The following is a 27561-nucleotide window of genomic DNA, read 5'->3' on the forward strand; positions in this document are numbered from 1 at the left end:
AAATAAATTAAAATGTTATAAAAACAGATTAGGTGAATACTGTAGACATTGCACGGGATCTAAGTCTTAACCATTTTCCTTCAGTATTTACTTTGTTTCAGATCAATGAGATTCAAGGCAGCCGTGAGTCTCTTGATGTGTTGCACATCAGGATAAAACACGGTTCTTTTGAGGATGGATCAAATAATGATGAAAGTGAAATAGATCACTCCTCTTTCCTAGTCAAGGACTATGTATTTCAATTATGCTAAGTGGACTGCTGATTAGATTACCTGTCTCTTGTGCTACCTCACCCTGAGAGAGAGAGAGAGAGAGAGAGAGAGAGAGAGAGAGAGAGAGAGATTTGTTCAATTAGATGGAGAGGTATGAATGGTTCTCAAAAGCCCCTCTCAGACAAGTTGTCAAGTGTCTTATAGTACCCGCTAACCCCCCACCATCACAAACACATTGATTACCTCAATGAGACTTCAGATTTGTATCTGATTAATGGTTAGAAACATGTCTCTCTTATTTTTGCTTTTCAGGACCATATGAGACAAAAAAGGAGCAATGCTTCAAAAGAGCACCCTTGTTATTCTTTAAAATTGTTTTTTTTCATCCCTAGCATTGAGAATCTCAGAGACATCTGTGAAAACACCTCTACACATTCAGAGATGTTCGACATTATTATTTGGGGAAAAAATCATTAATTAAAATTATATATCAAGGCTTAAGTAGTAGTACATGCTGTATTCCATTCATTAAAATAGTATGTCATGCTTTAAGTAATAATACATGCTATATATATATATATATATATATATATATAAGGCAATCAAAATTTGTATGCTGTATACATTTATACAGTATATAAAGGAATTTAATTAATCTCTTACTATTTTAATATTTTAATTGCCTTTGTATTGTTAAACAATAGAAGTCTACAGTATGTCCTCATTTAAATAGGCAAGTAAACGTTTGTGTATTTGTTTGTTTGAGTGTGTGTCTGCTTAGCTAATGTGAGATTTTGACAAGAGCCCCTAGGGGATGAACAGATGTATTTGTCTCTGAACTAACAGCCTGTTGACGATGTGCAATGTCTGGTCACATGTGGGTTCTGTCAGAGAGAACACACACACACACACACACACACACACAGCACAGACCTTGTAAAGACACCCTCTTTGGCCCTTAATTGGATTGTTTATGGTCTTCAGAATTGTATAATGTGTGTGTGCGTCCGTGTGTGTGAGTGAGAGAGAGACAGACAGAGGCGCTCCTAAATTGGTGTATTTGTGGCTTGTGTATGATGAATGTAGTCAGTCCTCAGCAAGTGTTTCTCACTCTCTCCTCCATGCTGTTACCAGAGTTTCTTGTTGGAGTAATAACGTTAGTTTTATTCTTTCTAGTTGTCCTTTGCTTTGTTAGTGTATGGTGTTACCACAAAAAAATAAGCTCACATCAAATGATGGTATGTTTGATGATGAGCCAAAAACTGTTTTATCTCTTCCACATACACAGCCCAGAAGCCCCAGCTGTCGGCAAATTTAGACATTATGAGTCCAGTATAAAAGCAAGTGTGCTTTTAATGCAATTACATAAATGAGCTGCTTTTTAAATCACACCCAATAAATTTCACACTTTTGAAAGACAAGCTTGTGACAGAATGAGGTTTTCAGTCCAGCTATGCTTTCAGCAATCTCCGTTTTCAAAATGGGCAGCACAGTAAAATGTTAATGGATGTCATAATACGCAGTAGCTAATGGACGGCTACAAGAAGCTGCAAAGGGCACATTTCTTGAGTGTTTAGTGGACGCATGGGGTGATATAACAGGACAGATGTGAAGACCATGTCATTTCAGTTCATCAGTCAATCACCATCACATTTACAATATTTATACTCAGCTAATTTATTCAGCATCACAATATCAGAGACAGGAGAGATGAAATAGTTATATGTGTAATTACATGGTTATCTGTCATATAGCAGAACTGTATTTTGAGACCATGGGAAGTGGGGAGAGAGATATCAGATGTATAATGTTTGTATTGGATTCGTAAATAAAGCATTTGTGAATTAAGATTTCTATGTTAATCCCATTGGAATAATGTGCTTTAAGATGATGGTGTATTAATGAGCAGTTTCTGTGAGACGGTTTATTTTTTGCTCTGTTTGTTTCTATCATAACTTGTTTGAAATAGAGCTCCTTAAGCTTAGTTCCCATTAAGTGTTTGTGTTTTCCCTTTCAGATTAGATAAATTGTGAAGAATGTTACAGATGATACATTGTGGATTCCTCAGGCAAACAGAGAGATTTGTGTCAGAATACTTCCTACAAGTGAAACAAACAAAGAACACAGTCAAACACACACACACACACACACATACACAAACACACAGTTAGTATAAAATATCTCTTCCCTTCAAAGCATCCATCTAACCAAAACACACTCTTTGTCAAGAAAGCTTTGACTTGCTGTTAACTGCTTGCCCATCTCTCACTGAACCTGCCATTTCTCTTTTATTTGAACGATTGCTTCCGAGCTGTCCGGTGGTGCCATGATGGGGAGTTTTCCCTAGTGATATGACCCTTGAACCCAGTAGCACACAAATTGTCTTTCAGATCTTCCATCGAGGGTCAAAGATCAATTAGCGTCTCGAAGATAAGAGAAACAGGGATTTAGAGAGTGTGCAGTAGGTGATGTTAAAGGTTATATGGTAGCTGATAATAGAAGAATCATGTAGTATCACAGAACAAGAGTTTAACTGACAGATCAATAGCATCTTATAGAGATACAATGTAGTATATAAAAAGTGATTTTAAGCCATTTTTAAAATAAATGATTCATGTTATTGGATGGAATTGATAAATGAGTGTTAAAACACTGCTTAGAGGACAAGCACTCTTGAGTAACATAAACGTAAAATCTAACCATAAGTGTTCGTATATTTTCATGTTCATGTGAAACATATTGGTTTGTGTAACCACATATATATGCTGAAGCAGGCTTTAAATATTTATGCCTTATTGACAAATATGTCTGTAATATAAAAAGATCTCTAGCTTACTGATTTCTAGTGTCTATTACTGACCTTGAGTCAATATATCATGTCAGTTCATGCAGTCAGTGATGTGATTTTGTAAAGAAAGAATTCTAGAGTGGTCCTTACAATGTATTATTACTTAATATTATATATTCCTTCACTTACATTGTGTCCATAGAAATAAATATCAGAAAACTCTCATATTTGTTTTGTTGCTAAAATTCCCACAGAAATCCTGTGCTTCTTGTCATATTTATATCTAATGCAGGAATAAGAAATATAGTGAGAGAGAGAGAGAGAGAGAGAGAGAGAGAGAGAGTAGAAATAAAGTATGTCACTGGTGTTCTGAATTCTCAGCTTGGTCCCAGCGGTCCTCATGAGGGTGTCATTTAGATAAACGCTTCCAATTACAGCACTGCTGCCCAGTACTCACAGGCACAAGACTCTGTCTAAGTTTCTGAAGGTGTAAATGAGAGTTTTTCCCTCTGTGTGTATGTGTGTGTGCCTGAGGGTGTTTCTACTCAATATTAGAACTCATACTACAATCTTAAAAAATAAAGGTTCTTTAAGGGCATCAGTGGCTCCATGAAGAATCTTAACATCTATGGAATCTTTTGTTGTGCAAAATATATTTTATAGTGCAAAAAGATTATAAAAGATTGTTTTTTAGATGATTAAAATGTTCTTTAGATGTTCTTTAGATGTAAGAAATGTGCATTGTAAGGTTCTTTAAAAAGTGTTCTTTGGCATCTCTGTGAATATCCTGTCTTGGAACCTTTATTTGGTCATGTCTTTATCTAACCAGATTGTTTAATAGTTGCACAAGTCAGAATTATCTCTGTGTTCCCAGCCTCAAGTTGGCGGCTGACCAGGCCCCCTTGCAACACTGAGTCTTTGAAATTATAGTTACATATTTTTTCTGAAAGCAAACCACACATATCATCCCTAAGGGCTTTCCATGAGTGTTGGGTCATGCTTCCATCTGATTCAGCTCTGCTGTTAGGAGAAAATAGCCTATGTGATAAAAGCGGTTTTTAACTTTCTATTCATCAAAGATTCAAAAAAAAAAAAAAGAAGAATGGTTTCCACAAATTAATTACACAGCACGACTGTTTTCAACATTTATAATAATACAAAAATGTTTCTTGAGCACCAAATGAGGATATTAGACTGATTTCTGAAGGCCCATGTAATGCTGAAGTAATGACTGTAGTAATGACTGCTAAAAATTCAGTTTTGCCATCACAGGAATAAATGATTAATACATATACACTGAGCAAAATTATAAACGCAACACTTTAGTTTTTTCCCCCATTTTTATGAGCTGAACTCAAAGATCTGAGACTTTTTCTATGTACACAAAAGGCCTATTTCTCTCAAATATTGTTCACAAATCTGTCTAAATCTGTGTTAAGCCGGGCATACACTGTGCGATTTCTGTGTGATTTTGGCAAGGTACCAACTCACACTATACGAGTAGATCGTATGCAATGTAAAGCTCACTGTACGGTCCGATCGTCGAGTTGCGATTTGAATGCTCACACTATAAGTGGGGAATCAACACATAGGATCCCTCAGAACTTGGATATTTTTTGGCTGTTTCAGAATAAACATGCTTTCCCGGGATAAACGCACTGCTTTGATAATGCGCAATTCTGTGTGCTGAAATGTCCAAAAAAAAAAAAGGCGTCGGCGTATCTGGACGCGCAGGTGGCCAATATGGTTTATCCATTTTGCAAAGCGAACTAGAGGTAAGCAGGCGTTTTCTTCTCTCTTTTATTTTTATTTTTCTTTGCCATAATTCCATAAGTTTTCCCTCCATCACTTTAGTCCACACTACACGCCGTGTCGCCATGGTTTCGTTTATGCGCATGCGCAGTGAGGGAAATGCGGAAAATGGTTCGTAGCCCGCTTCAATAGTGCGATACCTCACGAGAGGTGACCATTATAATAATTGTATTAATATTTCACAATATTTTTGGTTTACTGTATTTTTGATCAAATAAATGCTACCTTGATGAGCATCTTTTAGAAACTTTCTTAAATTAAATAAAAAAAAATTATTAAATTTAGGCATTTAGCAGACGCTTTTATCCAAAGTGACTTACAGTGCATTCAGGCTAATGGTTTTTATCTAACATATGTTTCCTGGGAATCAAACCCACAACCGTGCACTGCTAACTCAATGCTCTACCACTTGAGCAACAGGAACCTTAAATAGGTCAAAAAAATAAGTACTATAAAATAATGTATTGTACTGTGAAGTGCTGACAGTTTTCACGAATCCCTTGAGCTATTTGTAAGAAGCGTTCTGGTTAGTTTGAATGTTGATAGGCTATTTACAGAGTAGTGGTGAGGTAATATCCTTTGGGAGGGTTGTAGGGTGGATGGTTGTGTTCGGTTTGAGAGATGTTAGAGCTAATCAATAGAAACGTAGTGAGTCATTCTAACTTTCATGGACACAGGGATTCAGCAAGACTTATCTTTTCTATAGTGTGCCTTAAAATAGTCACAGATTTGAGTTAAGAAGTTTCATGACCTTTTCCTGCTCTCTGTGCAATAAAAAATGTATGATAGCCTTTCATAATAGTAAGTGATAAGGCATTAGTGAGAATTAATTGCCCCCCGGCAGTATAATATGAGGGGTGTAAATTAATCAGCAGTGGCTTAATAACTACCAAATACATTTCAGGCATCTTTGAATGGAGTGGCCATTTCATTGAGTTTATATCAGCAACTATTGAAATATTGTAATAGGATTTCTTATTACAAGTGCATTTATTACTCTGCTGCAATTTGCAATCAGATTAGAAAATCTTTTATTTTTCTTAATTCAGTTCACCACACATCATTGTACAATAGCTGCATTTTGAAGTTTATGATGTGTAAGACTCACTTTGCATGGATCACTGTGATTTTCCCTAGAAAGATCTATGTCTCATTTGACCACTCTTTTCTCATTGTGGTCAGGTCACTGTTTTGTTTTTTGGTGAAATCCAGACATGCTTTAATATTCTCTTCTACTGGACCTTCAAAGTGATCTTTTTGGCTGTTCTGTGGCTTCTCACGCAAGTCTCCTTGTTCGTGGAGAGAATTTTGATAGACGACCTTTACTAAACAGTGGTTTGGTTTCGCTTCCACTTTCTGATATTTGAGCCAACACAGAGCCCACTGAGACAATCACACACTTGGAAATGACTTTTTCCTAATTTCAGCATTTGTTGTGTTTATTTATAACTAATTTGGCATTCTCTTTAGTATTCATTTCAATCTTTGAATCCTTTTACTGTGGGGTTTTCAGCCAGAAAATAATTTTAATGATTCCATGGTAAAAACAAATGTTGAGGCTGTTGTGTACTTTCAATTGTTTTTTTGTTTTGTTTTCTGTTTGACTGTTCAAACGGCATATTTCCCTTTTCATTATTTTATTACGAATATCAAAAAACAATGTCATATTGAAATAATTAATATTTGATTTAGTGCTCAGGAATAAAAAACACAGCAAGCTACATTTCACTGTTATCATTACAAAGGGTGAATTCGGCCTAAATGCATTTATAAGACATTTGCCAACATCCAGCACCAGAGCGTCTTTTTTCTTAACGCAGAAGGACTAAAATACCTCCAATAATTAGAATCATTAGATTAGGGGAGATCTGCACTGTGGCACAGAAGCCCCTTGTACTGTTGTAGCACTGGTGTAAACACTTCACAGATCCTCTTGAGTGCTCATACCTGGCTCCTCACAGCCTACTTCAACCTGTTTGTGGTGTTTAAAAACTGACGCAAATATGAGTCAGCAAAGACGTTGGATCCTATTCAATGTTTTGTTCTTTAAGAATTCTTGAATGAATAATAAATAATTTGCTATTCTAATGTACTTTGTGTTAAAGTTGTGTAGATGTTCAAGAAATGCCACATTATTTACCAGTATATTGGATGCTCTCCAGTTGGCAGAAATTATATGGATTCTTTCAGTTACACGATTTACTAACCATTTACATATTATGATTTACATTTTGTCCTTTCTAAAGTCATTGACATGGCAGACATTTTTATAAAAAACTTAACTGACTTCTCACTCAAAGTGGCTACCTATTAACCTTTGAACCTTTGGCTACCTATGAACATATCATGACAGGACCAGCAAGGACCTCAATGCCAAATTTAACAAGGCGCACAATCATTGTGCTTATGACCACTCATACTACTGGTTAATCTGGCTAAACTACACTAAAAACAGTAGCTCTACCATCTTGTTTCAACCTGCTGGACAGACTACAACTGTTCCTTTCTCATCTAATGCAGGTGTAACGTACTCCAGTTATTATCATACTGTGTTTGTTTGCTTAGGTCAGAGAAGAAATGGATTTCTAACTGAGATGTTTTTCTTTCTCGGTGTCTGTGACCTCATGGATTCTGGTTCCCTGCAACCATTGCCTTTGGCTTGCGTAGTTAAGGTCTAAAATGCGCTTAATATTTAATATTATCAATATGCCTACACTACTGATCTATTATAGATCAATGGCCTACACTGACACTGTTGGATGAGAACAAACGGTTGGATAATGACCCTGTTGTCTTCTGTAGAGCTGCTTTATAGCTAGATTTGCATATTGCAACATGGACACTTATTGAACTGAACTGAATCAACATTAAACTGACTCAAGATGAATAAACAACTTTACACTGTTATTAAACTGCATTAAACAAAGCAATACTTTGAGCTGAATAATAATTGAACTGAATTTTACTGAATAATTATACTATTGTCTTTTTAGAACCTCTCACATTGTTTTCTGTTACTGTGAAGCTGTAGTCTGTATTGTACAAAGTGTTATAGAAATAAAGGTGACTTGATTTGACCATACTTGACTATCATCAGTTCATGGATTCCCTGGGAGTCATACGTATGACCCTGATGTTGTTAGCACCATTTTAGCTGTACTGTTTGAGCTTCAGGAGTGCTATTCTGCTATAGACTTTCAAAGCTGAAATATGTTTTTAATTGACATAATATAGTTTGCTTTTAATTTATTCACATTGTAGATTTGAAAATTGCTAGAATTTAATATAGTGGGCACAGGCTTATCGCAAGCAGATCTGAGTGGCTTTACCAAGTATATTTTAGGAAGTACGTGTTTTAAATAGTGAATGGCAACCAGACAATTTCATATGTGACAAGCTAGCAAAAGAAAGATATATTTACTTAACTGCAAGTTCAACAACAAAAATAATTTCAATTTAAAAGTACAAATAACAAAGGGTACATCATTTTCAGATCCCCAGGACAAGACAAATTGCCTGTTTATAATGCAGGGAGTCTAATAAAGGTGCCGGTCATAGCCAATGTCTAGTTTTTGGAGAAAATATTTATGACACCACTTGACGTAAATTATGTTTGACGCTAATGCTAACCTCCCGCTGTGCCTCTAGTGTTGGATTGAAGGATTTTACACAAGCACAGAAATCAAGTATGCCTGTGTGGGTTATTTTCAATAGAGATCCATCAATAAGCCAAAAAAGAACAGTCAAGGACAAGGACATGTACATGGCTTTGAAGAATAATGTGCACGTTCTTCGATGCGTAGATGCTTTTGTACATTTTTCGATCTTAGTGTTTTCCTCCAGCGCTTCCCTCCAAATACACAGGCTGTTCTCATACCTTGAACTGTGATTCAGTGTGACAGCGAATGTCTGCATGGAGTATGACTCATGATCCCAAATGAATACAGAAAGTCACAATGTTTTCTGTTCATTTCCAAACTTGGAAACAGTTCGCTCTCCCTCATGGCAAGAATTTGATTTATTCTGAGATTTAAAATTGCCTCAAAACTAATTTGACTTTCTACAAGCTTGATACATGATCAAGGATACACCATTATTCGTAGATTGGTAGATGATCCTGTTGATGTCGAGATATTTTATGCCTAATATATTTCAATTGTCTTGAAATGCACCTTGTTTTCTTTTTCTGTTAATGATTTCTGAAGGATCATGCAACACTGAAGACTGGAGTAATGACTGTTAAAAATTTAGCTTTGCATCAAAGGAATAAATGGCATTTTAAAATGTATTGTAATAGAAAATTTTTTTTTATTGTAATGATATTTCATAATATAATGTAGCTTTGGTGAGCATAAGAGACTTCTCTTAAAAACATTTAAAAAAAACTATTAGACCAAACTTTTTAAACTTTTGTTTAAATACCTAATGGAATAGCCAAAATCATTGATTGGATATCAATTAGGTTTGAAGTTTTAATATATTGTCCCCTCTCTCCTTCTCCATCTTTTCTTCCCTTCATGTTCTTCTATTATCCACACTCCTCCTTCAACAGTAGCATTAGTCCCGTCAGCTAATCAGTGGCATTAAATGAGCCATCCGATTAAGTTAGCATCATTAGCGAAACGTTTGGCAACCGAAGCGCAGCATGCCACACAATCCTCCAAATTAGCTTTATTAGTTACATAATGTTCCTCTGAGGCCTCTGACATTTCACTCTCCACAAGAGGATTTACTTAATGAGTTGGCTGTTTCTGACGCTCGCTCCACCAACTCCGCTGATGACCTCTGCCGAGTTTTACTCCACTTTGAGACGCTGAACACCATCATTGTCTGATTGAGTATTCTAATTAACAGACTGGACTCTTCTTAATTAATGGCATGTATTAGGAATCCAATTATGATGTTAAAATACTCATGGCTTTTTGGTATTTTTGAGGATGTTTTGGTAATAATAAAGCAAATCTTATTTTAGCGTGATTCGAGAAACTGCATTTATAATTTTAGGATAGGTCAAGTTTGAAAACATTTTATTTTTATTTTATTTATTTAACTCTTATTGTATATTGATTGTGGGTGGGTTAAAAAAAGTCATTTACATTTGAAGTATTTGATTTAAAATTTCTGCTTTGAAAAGCACAACCCGTCATGTCCCTATCATCATGTTTAAATTTAAAAGGCTGTTTGTAGGATGCTGTTTCTCAGGCCCTCCCCTAGTTCCTCATCCTGCCATGATACCTCGCTGTGATGTGTTGGAAGCATAACTCCTGGCATAATGATCAGCGGTAGCCCACATCCCCCACCCTGCCCAGCCTTCCCTCCCGCTTTCATTTAAACCTCTCGAGCTGAAACACCTCTGTTCTGCTCCGTTCTGTCAAGTAAGAGACAAAAATATGAGCTCAGCAGGAGCTCCAGAGAAGAGTTCTGTTCACTTCTGTTTTTTAATTAGTTCTATGGGGGAAGTCTTTAGCGCTGTATGTTTGTGTTGAGGAATAGTCTTTGATCAGGCATTTTGTACACTATATCGGCTGACAGCAGCAGTATGCTTTTTCTCAACCTAACTGAGGATTCAGAGTATGGTTAACAGTGAGGTAAAAGAAACTGACATGGTCACTTTAAATGTAACCTTGTGACCTTGACCTTGTTCTTAAGTGCATTTCATGTAACTGTGTTTTGTGATAATGATTGGTTCTGACAGTGTCTGGCTGATTTAGGCCTCAGCTGTCCGCCTGGTTGATTTTTGCGAATATTTCCACACCTGTGATGCTACCTTGTCATGTCTTACAGCTACAGCAGTTCAAATAGCTTCTCCTTGAGCTGACATCAATCTCTGGATAGTTTACGTCATATTAGCTGCCACACGTGAAACATCCTCATCTTTAAAACTGATTTGACGCTGTCCTCAACGACTCTGCTTACGCTTTTAACATGCCGTTTCGGTCAGCATCAGATTGAAGATTACTCTCTGTCGATACTAGCATTTTAAAGTGTCTTGCAAAAGTTTCTCATCCACACCAAAACATCACAAATTGTGGAAACAGGGCGGCGCCAGAACATTTCTAACGCAGGTGCTAGATCATTGACAGTGGAGCTGGGCAATTAATAGTAAATATGGTATATAGACAAAAACAGGTTGCTATTATTATTATTGTTATTGTTTTCATATGAATAATAAAATAAATCACCCACTCAATTTTGCAACATTTTATTAGCCTACATGATTAGTCAAGTCAAGTCTTAGAAATATATAAAGCTTAGAATTCACTGAACAAGCATTTCGGAATTTGACTCAAATGCAGTATGACATAAAAAAGCACTGGGGATATATTTACTTGCTGTTTACCGTCTCAAACCAGAGACTTCACTCTCTGTGTATTGATGGCTGAAAATTTGTGTGGCCCAGTGTCATGTTTACATATTTATGACAAATTAAGAGAGATTTGAGGTTGAAAAGACATGAGAAAGTGTGTACAAACAGTATCTATCTCTAGTTGAAAAAAAAGACTTTATTTTACAAAAAAATATTCTGTCAGAAATATACACATGACTATACAATGTGGGATATATGTTTTTGTTGCCTCTCAGCTCTGAATCTAATAATATGAGGATGCTATCCAGATGGATATGTGTGTGACTCAGTAATTAGTGATAATATCAGAAAGATGACCTTTCTCTCTTTTTTTCACTCCCTTCCTCCATGCAGATCCAGTGATTATGGGTCAACCTACACCAAGCTCAGCTTGATGCCTGGGACAACCATCATAGTCACAAACTTCTACATCTGTCCCACCAATAAGAAAAAGGTGAGAGCCTTTACTAAATCCTTGTACAGTTCTTCATTGTCACTAAAAATAAATAAATAATAGAGTTTTATAAAGCATACTCACTGTCCCCTTTTACTGCCATTTATTATCATGATGGATGCATATAATTCTGATATAGTTTTTTTATTCACCACGTATGTTAATGAATATGTGAGTATGGTAATTAATTATCATGCACAGGTATTGAAATTAACACTCAATTATAAGTTATCGGCAGCAGTGTGTGTTTAAGCACACAATCAGGGATTCACATTACCATATAAAATTATATGAGCCCCATATGGTTCTTCTCACTTGATATTAGAATGTTTTCAAACACATCTAATACATATGTTCAGTGAGTATGTGTGAGTATAATTAAATGTGAGGAGTTTAAGGTCGTTTGATTTTTTTCCCCTCCCTTATGGAGATTGATGGTAATGATCACCCTAGAGCAACTGTGACATGTTCAAGCGTGTCAAAGTCATCCTAATGAAGTTTACAGGGATCTCTTGCTCATTAGTAATCTCCTCACAACCTCTTAAACATGAACACATGTCACAGCTGAAGAAATGCTAGCTGTCTATATTCTATAATAGGCCAAAGCTCGTCTGCTGTCTCCAGCTCTTGATACAATGCACAGTTTCAATAATTCACAGGAAAATAACAGTCACTCAAAATGATATGCAGTATGTTTGAGGACAAAGCTGTGTTTTGATGTTTGTGGCTGCAAAGTAAATTGCACAGGAAATGTTGACTTCAGGAGACAAAAGGGAAAAGTGACTCCACAGTCACTCCTGATGGGGTAACAGTCAAACCCCTTTCCCACATCAGACTCCTTTATCTTCAAATCTCAGATGACCGTACCTTGACTGTCGACACAAAGAGTGTTTTGAACAGGGCAGGACAATACGTGCACTTTCTGCTGTGTCTGGGAAAAAGCTGGCTTTCATGAAAACAGACACTTGCAGGCTTCTAGGGAACAACCCTTGAGTGTCCTCATTGAAGGTGCTGCTGTCTGGGGCACTTGCAGAGAAAAGCATCTATTTGCAGAGCTGGCAATACTTTTCAACTCTGACTCACAGAAATGATACTTGTGTTGCGGGACAGTGGTTGTCATATTATGATGTTATTGACCGTAATCACACATCTTTATATCTATACAAAAACAGTGGGTTGTGTGTTAGTTCGCCAAGGTATCTACAGTATGTGTAAAAATTAAAATGATGGAAAAAATCTGTGGTAACAATTTCTATGAAGCTTGTTATAATACCCATTATAATGAATGCATAATGCATTATAAAAAAAAAAACGTATAATATGTTATAATCTTATGAATATTCATAAGAACAGTTTTAATATATTATAATATTTTCTTATTTGTGGTTATAGCTGTTAAGACTATGATTATTTATAAAACAATGAACATGTTGCATGTCTCATATCTTGACATTTTTTATGCTACTTTACTCAAAGAGGTCAAAGACCACTTATAAGTAGTAATAATAATAATAATAATAATAATAAAATAAAAAAATTCTCAAACAGCCATAAGATCAGATATCAGATCAGATGAATGTGTAATATCAGACTTTTGCTTTATTTTTATTGTAATATCAGTTTGATTATATTGATTGTACCCTTTAGACAGCTGTTGATAAGTATCTCTGCAACTACATATCAACTAGCAGTCATTGGAGTATTACTATGTCTGCTACTGTAAATATGTGCTAACACTTTATTTTGATTGTCAACCAACAAATAATCTGATTATAAGTGTCCTTGCAAGTACTTCAACTTATTCTACCGTACTAGAGTCGATAATTCTTGAGCATACTAATACTCTAATGAGAGTTAGTTGGCATGTAGTTGCAAAGTTGCTTAAAGTCGATTGATTAAGGGGACCATCAAAATAAAATGTAACCATATAAATCATTGCATTTTTTTCAGTTTGAGTATTACACTCAATTAATTAATTAACATAATTAATTAACATAAGCTCCACAGGAAACACTCAAATAACATCTAACCACTCACAAGCTGTAAAAAGATACTGTGCAGATCTTAAATAAACAATGTCAAGATTTGATACAGTCCATTATATTTGACAGTTGAGTTTTAATGTTTTCAAATCAATTCAGCCAATCTCTGGGTCTGGCAGTAGCGCTTTAGCTTAGCTTAGCATAGATCATTGAATCTGATTATGCCGTTGGCATCTCACTCAAAAATAACCAAAGAGTTACAATATTTTTCCTATTTAAAACTTGACTCATCTGTAGTTACATTGTGTACTTAAACTGACAGGAGATGAAAAATTTAGATTTTCTAGACAGATTTGGCTAGGAACAATAGTCTCATTTCAGCGTACTATTCAAGGAACTTGGCTGCCATACCACGGGTACAGCGGGTGCAATGGTATTACGCAGCACCTGAAAATAGTCCCCAGCTAGTTTATGTAGTTGCAGCAAAACTAGTTTATGTAGTCGCTGGGGACTATTTTCATTGTGCCTGCTGCAACTGTGAGAAGTTATTGCCATTTCAAATTTTTTGTTCTGTTCCAAACTATAAAATTTAGTTTCTGGTTCTGTTCCTGTCAAAGTTTCATTCGTTTCTGATTTTCGTTTTTGTTCCTTGAACCAGATCAGAGCCCTAGGCAGTGTAAAAGCAGCAGCATTGATTTTAATTTGGCCATTAAGTTTCCTAAAGACTGTGTGAGACTTGTAAAAAGACTACTTTTACAATCCATTCTTTTCCTAGTGCCTTGTGAATATGTACACACACACACACACACACACACACACACATACTGTTTAGACAGTGTGATTTGTTAACAAAGGAGAATGTCATAATTTAATGTAGAAAATTAGTGTAGAAAACAAATTTTTTAAAAGTACGTTTTTTTTTAATTGTTTAAAAAAAAATTACTAAATGAATATATTTCAGTATGATTAGTGAATATTACAAATATTTAATTATAAAGAATAATTTTTTATCTCTTTATGAATGTTAATGTTAGTTAATGTTTTGTGGATTAAGGAATGCCTCCATTCCTTTTTATTAAATATATTTTTGAGAATTTATAAAATAGTTTTAGATTTTAAACAGCTTTCCCAAAGGTTTCCAGAGTCTTTCATTTGTCGGCCGATCGATAGTTCTGCACCAAACTTACACCATTGGTTGAGTCATTGTTGCAGCGTCTGGATGCTCAAACAAACAAGAGCAATGTCTGATAACACCACAGAGCCACAGTGTTTACACTTCAGCTGCATTGCTCTGCCCTATCTGAGTGTGTATTTATAAATCCAAGTGAGACAGAGACAGAGTGATGGTGCTCCTACACCCCACAGGTCACCGTACAACTACACAGTGTCAATCAGTGTGGCATAAGACAGTGTCCAAGCGTAGAGGAAAGGGATCAAACGCCACTGATCCAAAACCAAAGCATCTGGCCCTCTCATTCCAACAGTGCTAAGCTCAACCGAGCGTGAATGAGAGCAAGAGACAAAGAAAGAAGAAGCGTCAGAGGGAAACAGGGAAAGGCAGAAAAGCAAGACTGACACCAGTCAGTCGCAAATAAAGATATCCTTGTATCTAATATATCTGACCTCCATTAAATCACATTTCTAAGTCCCTTAACGAAGATGAGCAGTATCTTTTCTTAGTCTCTAATTAGAAATATTCAGCAGTGGATTTAACAGCAGCTGATGCTGCAGTAATGGATTCAGTGGAGTTCAGTGCTGCCTGCCTTCATTTCATTAATAGCTTGCGCGGTTCAGACAAAGAGTTTAAGCAAACAGTTTAATTTCAAACGGCATAAATTTCACTTCCTTTGTCCCGCCTTATCTCTTGCTGGAACTCCAGCAAGCAATTATTCAGGAAATAATGTGAGATTTGTTCACTCTAGAGATACGGTGAAAGTTCATTAATAGGAAATGGCCTTCACAATGAGAAAGCAGGTCGTTTCTACTTTATCAGAGAAACAATGTTGTTACTCTTTTATGGTTTGTTTCAGATTCTACATAGTTTGAAGCATTTTTATTCATACTTATAAAAGCACTTTATAAATATGAAATATAATTTGACTTGTCACAAATTTGGTGCAATAGAACTGAAACAATATTACATTATATCATATTTAGATAGATGGTGTTATGTTGTCTTTCCATATATAAATGTGTGTTTTATGAACTGTGTTAAGGACGCTGGCAGCATGGAGAAATCCTCTTCCATTCTGAGAGACTGGTTCTGTTGGAAAAACGTCCATTACTTCAGTAGCTTTAGTCAGCGCATGAGGCCTGAGATTAAAATCTCCTTGCTCAGTGTCTTGAAACCAAGCTGAAACAGATATAAAAGACAGTGGCTATCTCTGAAATTTGGAAGTTTAATACATGTATCGGAAAGTGAGGGAAGCAAGCTGTTGTTCACCTCCTCCAGCTCCAGAAAGCAGAAAGGCCACGTCCACAAGCGTAAATGCCTAATGGAATGATCTTCCTCTGGGTGAAAGTTCTCCTGGAGCCGGGAAAGCGTGAAGAGAGACAAAAGCCAAGAGACGTTTACTTGTTTCTCATAGCTGCTTTATCTTTAAGAATTTAGCAGGATTTCCTCAAATTTTCTCATTCTTCTAAAATGGGGGGTAATTCCCATTTACTCAAACACTTTATTATTATGGATTATTAGTACGGTTGGTGTTATTAATGAACTAAATCCATGGTAGATCTTAGATTTCAAAATAAAATCATTGTCAATCATTCTCCACAACATCAACTCAAATTTGCAGTCAAATTGAAAAGGACATTCTGCCAAATATTAACAGCAGACAAATAAACACTCTTTTATGTCTAGACTTGGTAGGAATTTTCCTTAATCTTGTTCTTAATGTTGAAAATGAAGTTTTTTTTCTGGCTCAGCTTTAAAAGATTATGGAGTCAATTAAGCAGTCCATCATTTAGCCAAGTATAAGTATTACAAATTGCTTCTTTGGTCATGGGCTCTTTAAGTTGTAATAAGCTTTAAACTGTTTTGTATTGTGCGCCGGCACACACACACCCTTTCATCACTAAAGGAACCCTTACACCCAAAAACCAGCACATTCAGACTTTTTGAATGCGATTGATTTTCTTGCATCACTTCAGTAATCATTCAGTAGTTGCATGAGAATAGCATCAGAGCCTGTAATAAAGTTTTCGATGTCACAGTGACCTTGTTTATGCTCCTGAATTTACGAAGAGATCGATAGCACTGATAAATGTCGCTGATTTATTTTCACACACAGTTTGATCTCTTGTCATCATTGCCATTACGTGGAATTTGTGACAGATAAAATGGATCGGTCTGACCTAATTGTCCATAACCAATCAATAAAAGACACAATTCAGTACCTTCATTGTACTACAGTTTGTGGTGACCAAGACTGTTATTTTAATGCATAAAGAAGAGAAGACATGTCCCGTTGCAGCTTTGATTTATTTTATTGCAGTTTTTCTATTTTTGAAAAAAAGTTAAACTGCTTTGAGACAAATTCCTGTTTAACAAAAATCTATCAAAATAAAGCTTAACTGAATGCAGAAGTGGGCAAATTCTGAGGCAGTGACCTCACTAAACATGATTGCAAAAATAATTACTGTTTTCCAGAATTCTTTCCAATCTGCCATTCGTCAGACAGCATAAGCATATCCATTTGGCCATAGAGAAAGAGAAAAATTACTTCTGCCCCCCCCGCTAACCCAGTTTCTGTGTCTGTCATTATTTAGGCTTGATTTTCTGCAATTATTAGTGGATATTAGATAAATGTTTGCTAATTATACCCTCAACAAATTAAAGGTCATTCATAGACCTTTGAGTTTCATTTTGTGGCTTTGATTTGTGAGTGCCCTTATAAACAAGCCTGTAGCACAGAAATTAATTCTACACACATACAGAAGAGTTTTAATTGTTTGCAGAGTTAATGGAACACTGTTACTGTACAGTATGTGCATATAGTACAAAAATGTGTATTTTAAATATAGAGTACTATTGTTTTGTATTCATATACATGTCTCAGACCTCTGTCTGAAGTTTTAAATGGCTGCTCCTGTGGACAGCTGTGTACATCCTGTCATTTTCACTCCCCGATTTGTTATTCCTCATTTAGTTTAATTCCATTTCATTTACACTACCCTACCATACTGATGAGAAAATAAGCAGCAGCGCATCCTTGAAGATCTGCCAACTGTGGGTCTTTCATGCCAAGAGTCTGCCGATGTTTTTGCTTAATGATGCATGTAATAATGTGTATAGTAGTTAATACAAACCAAACCTTTTGCATATGTATGTATATCTTTATTGTGTTAAAGTATTGTGTATTTATTGTGTAAAGGAAAAGGACACCCAAAAATGTAGGTTATCCAAGATGTAGCTGAAATTGTTTATTCATTGTAACAGATTTAGAGAAGTTTAGCATTAGATCACATGCTCTGCAGTGGAACCTCTGCAGTGAATGGGTGCCATCAGAATAAGAGTTTAAACAGCTGATAAAAACATCACAATAATCCAGTCCATCAGTTAATGCCTTGTGAAATTAAAAATTGAATGTTTGCAAGGAGCAAATCTAAAGAATTTAATTTTTTTTATTTCAAAGTTACTTCCAACAAGCCCTTTATGCATAATAATAATTTCTTCAGTGAAAATGTCATCTTGTCAGAATCAGGAGAGAAGGATCCACAGAACAAGCACCATTTACAATCGAAAAATTCAATTCAATTCAATTTAGTAAGTTTATTTTTATAACGTTTTTAACGAAGCAAATCATTGCAAAGCAACTTTACAGAAAATTAAGTTTCTACGATATTTAGTAGTAGCTTAATAGTGGTGACTGTCAGTTTATGTGCATATGACAGGAATTTTCAGAAAAATTAATTGAAGACTTAGTCAAACTGACGATAAACACTATTAACAGCAGTTATTATATGACACTGTCACACTTATTGCAATATTTGTTAGTTCTGTATGTAGTTTCAGGGTTAGCATCATCTGAGGTCCTCTGAGGGGTCAGCATCATCTCTTCTCAGGTGTTCTCGATCCAGACTGGAGCTGTGGAAAAACAGAGAAACAAATAGAGACATCATTAGCATAGCTGTGGTTCCAACCAAGTAAAATTAATTAGTTTAACCCAAATTAAAGAATGCGCATTTGATCAGATACAACTCCAGTCACAAATTATGAGAAGCATTATTCGAATGCTTGGCGGAAGAGATTTTTAATCTAGATTTAAACAGAGAGAGTGTGTCTGAACCCCGAACATTATCAGGAAGGATATTGCAGAGTTTGGGAGCCAAATGTGAAAAAGCTCTACCTCCTTTAGTGGACTTTGCTATCCTAGAGAAAAAAAAAAAACACACTGAACAACTTGGGAAGTCGTGGCCTAATGGTTAGAGAGTCGGACTCACAATTGAAGGGTTGTGAGTTTGAGTCTTAGGCCGGCAGGAATTGTAGGTGGGGGGAGTGCATATACAGTGCTCTCAATACCATGACTTAGGTGCCCTTGAGCAAGGCACTGAACCCCAAACTGCTCCCTGAGTGCTGCAGCATAAATGGCTGCCCACTGCTCCAGGTGTGTGTTTGTTCACTGCTGTGTATGTGCACTTTGGATGGGTTAAAAGAAGAGAATGAATTCCAAGTATTGGTTACCATACTTGGCTGAATGTCACGTCACTTTCTTTCTACTTAAATTCAGTGGACTTTGATGTCAGAGGCAACAGGAGTTAGACTTTTCAATGCACTATAAACTTACTAAAAAAAAAAACGATCAAATGAAATAGGTTTTTAAAAAGCATTATTTTGAGTGTGAGGATTCATATAATAAAAAAGGAATGATAGGACACTCTGTACTGGAGCTGTTTATTTATTTATTTTTTCATGGTAGCCTAACATCACAGTGTCAGATCAATACAACAGTCAGTTTAATGCACAAGAGAAACCAGAAAAGCATGGTTAACATGGGTCATTTTGGGTAATAGGTAATTTGGATTTAGTGTTGTTGTTTTTTTTTACTTTGATATAATATTCTTTGACATTTTATTTTTTTACCTCACTTTATTTATTTATTTATTGTGTAAATCTTATACAGTATCTTATATTTTTACTGCCCCGATTGGTGCTCATGTGTATGACAATGATAACTCAAACTCTTTGGCTCATTTCTAATTTGTTAAACTCCCCTCCACATTAAATAGATGACCATGAGCACTTTGAACATACACTAGATGTAGCAGACCATCCAGGAACATTTTCAGATTTTTTTAATACTAATTCTAATCTTACATACTCAGCATGGATCGTATGCAAATTGGGACCCAGGGACAGTTATGTGATATTTGATTAATTCTTTTTTCTGGGCCTCTGAGTTAGATTGGCTGTGACTGCACTCTGAAATAGTTTAATCACACCTGGATGGCAGCCAGACTGTTTGAGGATAAATTGATCATAGCTGAAAAGAGATGATGGAGGTTGGAGATAAATTCATGATGACGTGGAGTGTCTTCGAGGACTTACAGATGGATTGATTGTGTCTGCTCTCAGCTGATATGGAATTTTGGCTGCAGTGTTGAACTGAATCGTATGCTCTTGTGAAAGAGAGATGGATGATGAGAAATCTTTTAATCATCTCACAGAGAGCTGCACACACTCATGCACATATGTAGAAAGATCTGAACTGAACTGTATATACAGTGGGGTCCAAGATATTCCTATTTAAAATGTAAACTATAAAGATTTTAAATGCACAACAAATACTGTACAGTATATGTTTAAGACACTATTTATTTAATGAATCAAATAAGCAAGTTTGTTACACTGACACTCTTATTGACCATGAACCTTTATATTGTAGAATGTAGAAGAACCATGTGTGCTTCCCGTTCTGTGGACAGTTCTTAAAAGAGCCATTCTTTTCTTAGTGTGAAGAATATTTTAGAGGTTCCAGGAATGTTATTGTTCTTCATGGAACCATAGATGCCAATAAAACGTGTGTGCAAAATAAAGCATGACACCAGAAAAACTTTGACGACATTCTTTACAAATATTACCAAAAGGACCTTTCCTGATTTCGCACTGCTAATGAGCTATAGAATTACTTTAGAGTTTTAAAGTGGGAAACACAAATACTTGCGAATTATGCCAAGTCAACAGAGAGGTAATTTTCCTCTTTTACATGTCATGACAGTGAGGATTCCCCAAGTGATTTGTTAGGGAGTTCCTGAGCATCCTCTTTCTGATGTTCACTTTCATTTCCTGTCACAGATTGTTTAGTGCTAAAATACATTAAGGTCACTCTCAGTTGACTGACAGTCTGTGGTTATGCAGCTGTAGTGTTCTCTGGCATTCTCAAACTGATTTATGGCATTTGTCTTTTGTTGTTGTTTCCCTTGTTATTGCCTATTGCCAAGTTGATGTTTGAAAAATGACAGCTTGATGGCAGGAGTCTGCATGTGCGCATACCGACACTCATCTTTGGCAAATTATATTTTCTGGCAATCTCTTAGTATTTTTACTGATGATGTCAGACAGAGACAGAGAGGGCTGATCTGCTGTGAATGTCTCACACACTCATCGTTCATCAGAAAGCTTGTATGAAAGGATGAAAGAGTGAAACTGCCAAAGGCCACATATCCCATCAGAGAGATGCAATGCTTTCTCTCTATCCTTGTGTAAGGATAGTTCAAACATAATGCAGGTGTGCTTGCTGATGGACATCTCTGGCTTTCCTGTGTTGTGGGAACTTAAATTACATGGTGGAGAAACTAGGGGTCTGTAATCCATTTTAGGCATAACTGTGATTGTTTAAAAAAGGCCAATGGAGTCCATTCTTCTCGATGTCGTATGTTGTAGTTATATAGCTGCTGGGTTGAATGTCCCAGCTGTGACTGAAGGTGATGCTCTTTCATGTCCTGCACCACAGGTTTACTAACACGCTGATTATTCCACCCCTTTCCTCTTCTGCTTCTGGCTTTTTTCATCTTGTCGTCTTCTCCTCACAACAGGGAGACAGTTTTACTGTATGTTATTTTGGTTCTAATTCATATAGTATGTAACTGCAACACACATTCAGTGCTGAAGCACTTAACCCTTTAAAACCCTATATCCATTATGTAGTTAAAGTCAAATAAATGTCATTTCAGGCAAACAACAACAACACAATCCTCTTTTGAAATGAAGCGTGTTGCCTATGACACAAATATGACATGAATCAAACTATTTTATGTTTATCAGTCTTAATGTATAATATTTTAGAGCATTTTAAATGTCCAGTATTTGACAGTTGGTCTCTTTGTAAGCATAAGAGGTACAGCCTATTGTATATACAATATACAAAACAGCTAGATGGGATTTTTAATAATAATCCTCCTACAAACAGTAACCAAATAATTGCTGTTACTGTTTTCCATGTACTTTTTAAATATCTCACAGGCATAATAATTAAGCCATGTCTGATTCTAACAGTGAAACTGAATAATAAATAAATGAAATACATTCATAACAAATTTGTAACTGTAAGGAATAATTTCTTAAACATTTTGAAACTACATACTGTTATGATTTTACATAACATAATACATTTCTTTCATACTTTATTCAGCAAGGACACAAGAATTTAATCAAAAGTGACTGTAGAGACATTTATCATGTCACAAAAGATTTCCATTTCATAAAAAAAAATGTTTCCCACAAATAAAAAAGTAGTGAAAGTTTATTTTAAATTGTAATATTTCACAAAATCACAGTTTTCATTGTATTTAAAATCAAACACATACAGCCTTTTGAGCATAAGAGACTTCTTACAAAAACATTAAATAGTCATACAGAGGCCAAAATGTTAAACTGTAGTGTACATTAGAAATAGTTTTTAGAAAAGGAGCAAAAGTGTTTTTGTTGTTGTATCTTTTTGTTTTTGATGGTTTATCATTCATGGTTGTAAGAGAAGAAATTAAGAATGCACACATATTTGTTGCTGGAATTTAATTAATGTCTGAAAGGATTTATTTAAAAGTGTGTGAGTGTGTGTGTGTGTGTGTGTGTGTGTGTGTGTGTGTGTGTGTGTGTGTGTGTGTGTGTGTTTGTGTGTGTGTGTGTGTGTGTGTGTGTGTGTGTGTGTGTCAGTGCCAGACCACTACTGCCCCTAATTGGACTTACACACACACGTCTCAACAGAGGTACAGAACAAACAGACTCAGTTGGAGACTCGTCCTCTACGTCTCTCTCTCTCTCTCTCACACACACACACCCCGACACAAATGCAGTGGAAGCATGTGTCATTTGTGTAGCTTCCTGTTGCTCTTTCCCATTACTGCGTCTCCTTACCCAGCATGCTCCTCTTTTGTGAACATCTGAGGAATTTTAATGTCTCCCTTTAAACTTGTTCTCTTTGGTTACACAGTTAGAATCAGCTTAAACCAACTCTGTCTCATTCTTGACCATTAAGCAGCAGACTATACGCTGATCTTGGGAAATGTGTGTGTGTGTGTGTGTGTGTGTGTGTGTGTGTGTGTGTGTGTGTGTGTGTGTGTGTGTGTGTGTGTGTGTGTGTGTGTGTGTGTGTGTGTGTGTGTGTGTGTGTGTGTGTGTGTGAAAGGTTGATCCTCACCAGTCATGAGGAAGCAGGCAGTCTGTCTGCAGCTTTGGAACCGCCTGACAACCAGGATAATGCTCATTAATGTGATCTGTGTGTGTGTGTCTAAATGACAGCTGGTTCATATTCTTCATATCCTTTATTCCTTCAGTCAATAAGGAATCACTGATTCAAAGAAGAGCAAAAAACAATATTTCCCCGGAGTAAGACATTACTTTCTGCTTTCAGAATAATGAAGATGATTACAAAGACTCTGTGACCTCCAAACCCAGTTGTTTGTTGTATGTGGTTAAATGTGTGTGTGTGTGTGTGTGTGTGTGTGTGTGTTATGTTGAATATTTTATGAACTTCTGTTCAACTGTTTGTTTAATGCAAATACATGCCTCTTTTCTTTCTGGTCAAGAGTGCAGTCACACTTACTGAATTGAGCCTGCCATTAAAATCAAACCCACATAGGCTACACATGGACATAAACATAAATGCATTTACACATTGGTGTCTTCTGATACTGTAGGGCACTGTGAAGCCAAACATCCTTCACATTTTCATATCTTAAAGCTAGTGTGTGTGTATGACAAATTGTTTGGCCTTGAATTCTGCACAGCTTACCGTATACAACTCCATCTTGACAAAACGAATAAACATTTATGCCTCAAATCCATCTTCCAAAAGCTTCCCCGGATACACTTTGTCTGTTTCACACCGAAACTGCCAGAAAGATGGTATTTTTCGTTGGATAAGTTTGGAGGTTTTTTTGCTTATTGTATATGCACATTGTCTTTGTGCACTGACCTTAATAAGGATAAATCCAGCCTTTCGTGAACAGACAAACTATTGTAATATGATTTTTTTATTGAATATATGATTATTTGGGCTCTTCAATCAGAAGGTTGTTTGTTGTGAATGACTATAGGTTTGTTCATGAAAGTATACTTTGGATCCGAAAAGGGTAAATTCACTTATTTTCAACCTCCTTTATTGTAACAATGGCAGAAGTATATTTTCATGAACACTGTACTGTTTCTTCATGTTATCTGCACTGAGATTTCACATTTATTCATCAGCAAAAAAGTCCACTGGATGGATACTGAGTTTTTGTGAAAATTACAGATCATACTGTACTTTTGGCACTGTTTGTGTCCCTGCCCAATGACAGTCACATTGACCCCCGCACATACTGTAATGGGTGTTGAAGTTTTCCTACCTTTTTGGCAAAAGGGAATGCTAAATCCTTTTTTCTCTGCTTTCTCTGGTCACGTACCACAGTGTGCTTCCAAAAAATTATTTTAGTGAAGCCCTGTTTATGTCGTTGCTTTTCTCACTTTCTTACCTTTTTTTTTTTATCAGATAAGTTATTTCAAGCTACAAGCTATTTTATAGACCGATGAGCCTTGAAAAAATCGACTCGTTTCAGAAAGGCAGGACATAGAGGACAAACAATAATGCACATTATGTGGAAAATAATGTGTTTTAACCTTAAACCACATAAACACATTTCATTACACCAAATACACCAAATAATTTTTTTAGCAGCATCATATTACCCCTTTAAGAGTATATGTGGTTGAAACAGTTAATGAAAACTTTTACATTTTATCATTTCACAAAACATTTCACCATGTATTTTAGTATATTTCATTTAAAAGATGCCTGAATATCCATTGACCCAAGAACTGCCCAGATTCATACAAACAAATGTGACATCTTCGGTCAGCGTTTTGACTGAGACTGGGTTGTTTGTGAACATCAGCCGGATCCAAACCAGAGTTGCGTTGTTGTCTCTTCAGTCTAGATGAATGCTCGCTACAGTCTAAAATCTGAAAATAAATATAAAAAAATGAAATAGATGAGGCTGCCAAGAGGCATGCCATGAAAAATTGGCCAATTTGTTCCTGAACTGGAATCATTGTGCGTGTCTGGGAGGCCAGGGCTCAGCCTGCTCCTGTCACTCGTCTTCCCTCTCTTTCATTCACCATCATTCTCAATCTCTCCCACTTTTTCTTTATACCCTTTATAAAGGCTTTATACCCCGTGTTTACTCCACTGGCCTCCAGGCAGTCTTGCATATTCCTTTCTTCATGGATAAAAATATTGAATAGAACAGTGTTTCTACAGGAAATCAAGCCAGCCTTGAGAACACTGGGAATGCTTTATCTTAGAAGCTAAGATAGAAAGTGTTTTTTTTTTGTGGACAAAATAGTTGCATGGCACATTATAACAATTTGATAAAATAGAAAATTATGCTTCAGTATAGCTTCAATATGTTGGGTTTTATCCAGCAAGAGTGAATATTTTCGCACTGATTGTTCCTGAGAAAGATTGAAATTGCTTGTTTGCTTTACATAGATTGAAACTGTGAACTTTTTTGATGTTTCAACCATTTTTAGCACACAGACAACAAGAGGAAGCTAAAACTAACAGCAAATGAGACTTTGACAACATAGTGATGTAAAATAAGTCGGAAAATAAAAACATTATGGAGGTGAATGAAAATATATTTTTAAAGAAAAGAGCTTTAGAAGAATGAGAGAGAAGCAGAGGGATGGAGGAATGGGAAAATCAGCAAAGCAGGTTTAATTTCTGTCAAGCGCTCTCATTATTCTGTTAAATGTCACATGCTGAACTTCAGTCTGTATTTTCAGATATGGAATGACCCACTCGTTGGTTTAACAGTAAAATGAGATAAAGATGCAAGATTGCATGTTTATGATGCAACCCTGTCACACACATGTACACATTCCTGCAGCACTGGAGAAAACCTGTAGAGCTTCTGTTTGCTGTCTTGATGAATACAAAGTCTCTTTTTCACATTAGCCTCTGTTTGACTATTATTAGAATAAAAGGCAGCATGAGGATAAAATAGAGGTAATGGAAAGAGTTTCACATAATGGCAGCACTGTAAAAAAGGATGTGTATAAATCTGACTTTCGTCTCCCTTTAGGTCAAAAGACAGACATTATTGATAAATGTGACAGAAATTAATGCAAATTAAGCTGCAAATTAAGGTAAAGGCAGATAACATCATTACCCTTCTGATGAAACTTAAGCCGTAAGGCTAATCATTTGGCCATTATTTCTTGAACATGATTTATAATGGTTTGTTTGACATCTTTCAACAAATGAATAGCAGCAGCATACAACATGGTAGAATGTGACTATTTTATGTTTTAGTGAATATGTGGCCATTGTGCTATTTTTTGTATTTATTTTTTGTACAAGTTTGCTTAAAGTACACCACAATGAGGGTTATGTTGTTATTTATCTATATGCTAGTCATTTCTCTCTTATGCTAGCAAGTTCAATTATGTAACATAGAGTGTACTTGTCTAGTGTATTTAATATCATTTTGAATTTAAATCACTACCAGAATGCACACAAACACGATGAATCTGGACGTATGGTATAGAGGATAACGTCTCAGGTTACAAATGTAACCATGGTTCCCTGAGAGGGAACGAGACACTGCGTCCTCTGAGGGGACACTATGGGGAACACCTCGTCGTGACCCGTGTCTGAAGCATACTTTGAAAAACGCCAACGTGTTTGCAGGCGACAGCATCTGACGTCACTACCAGCGCGACTATAAATACGGGCCCGTAGGACCCGTCACTTATCTTCTTCGTGAAGCTTGCGTCCGAAGCATGGCAGGGAGCTAGAGGACGCAGTGTCTCGTTCCCTCTCAGGGAACCATGGTTACATTCGTAACCTGAGACGTTCCCTGTCAAGGGAACTTCGAACTGCGTCCTCTGAGGGGACACTATGGGGAACAGTATACCCACGCCGCCATGCTGAGGGGAGTGCAGACCAGAATCATGGCAAACACTAAGTACCAACTCTACCACTTCACCGGGAGTCGCCCCTGGGACGGTTCGACGGCTGTCTATGACATTATCCCTTACGACCAAAGGCCTAAGCTACATACCCAACTTACCTGTAGGGCCCTGGCCTGGGGTAGAGCTGAAGGCTTGGAATCACAAAAGATTCCTTTAAAGGGATACGGCTAAGAACCTGGCACTTTCTTCTACCAAGTCTTTGCCTGTCACACAGAGGCTACTGCTAGCTTTCGCAAAAACTTGCCTAAAGAGCTGTCCCAACAGTACTCTAGTAGCGGCGCCCTGTTCTAGATAGGTATCAGCGGATACCTGGGTGGAGTGGTGCCCAAGATGAACGGGGCTTTAACCGACTCAAGAAAGGGCACGAAGCAGCCGCGCGAAGCCCTTACCATATAGGATTTTAGAAAGAAGGCAGAGTACTAGCGTGCGAACTTACCACAGTGTGGATTTCAGAAAGTGAGCAAAGACTTCACGTGCACACTTACCATAACATGGATTTACAAATACTGTTCTA

The 27561-nt window shown here is 36.5% G+C and overlaps 1 protein-coding gene across 3 annotated transcripts in view; it reads left to right on the forward strand.

Moving 5' to 3' along the window:
• LOC132122757 (VPS10 domain-containing receptor SorCS2-like) overlaps positions 1-27561 on the forward strand; it is a 162969-nt gene that overhangs the window by 75192 nt on the left and 60216 nt on the right. For all 3 annotated transcript variants that reach the window (XM_059533147.1, XM_059533137.1, XM_059533156.1), the window contains exon 3: positions 11513-11612. In XM_059533147.1, coding sequence (XP_059389130.1) covers positions 11513-11612 — 100 coding nt within the window. The remainder of the gene's footprint in view (positions 1-11512; positions 11613-27561) is intronic.

Source organism: Carassius carassius, chromosome 3 (genome assembly GCF_963082965.1).
Source record: "Carassius carassius chromosome 3, fCarCar2.1, whole genome shotgun sequence".
NCBI classification, from domain to species: domain Eukaryota; kingdom Metazoa; phylum Chordata; class Actinopteri; order Cypriniformes; family Cyprinidae; genus Carassius; species Carassius carassius.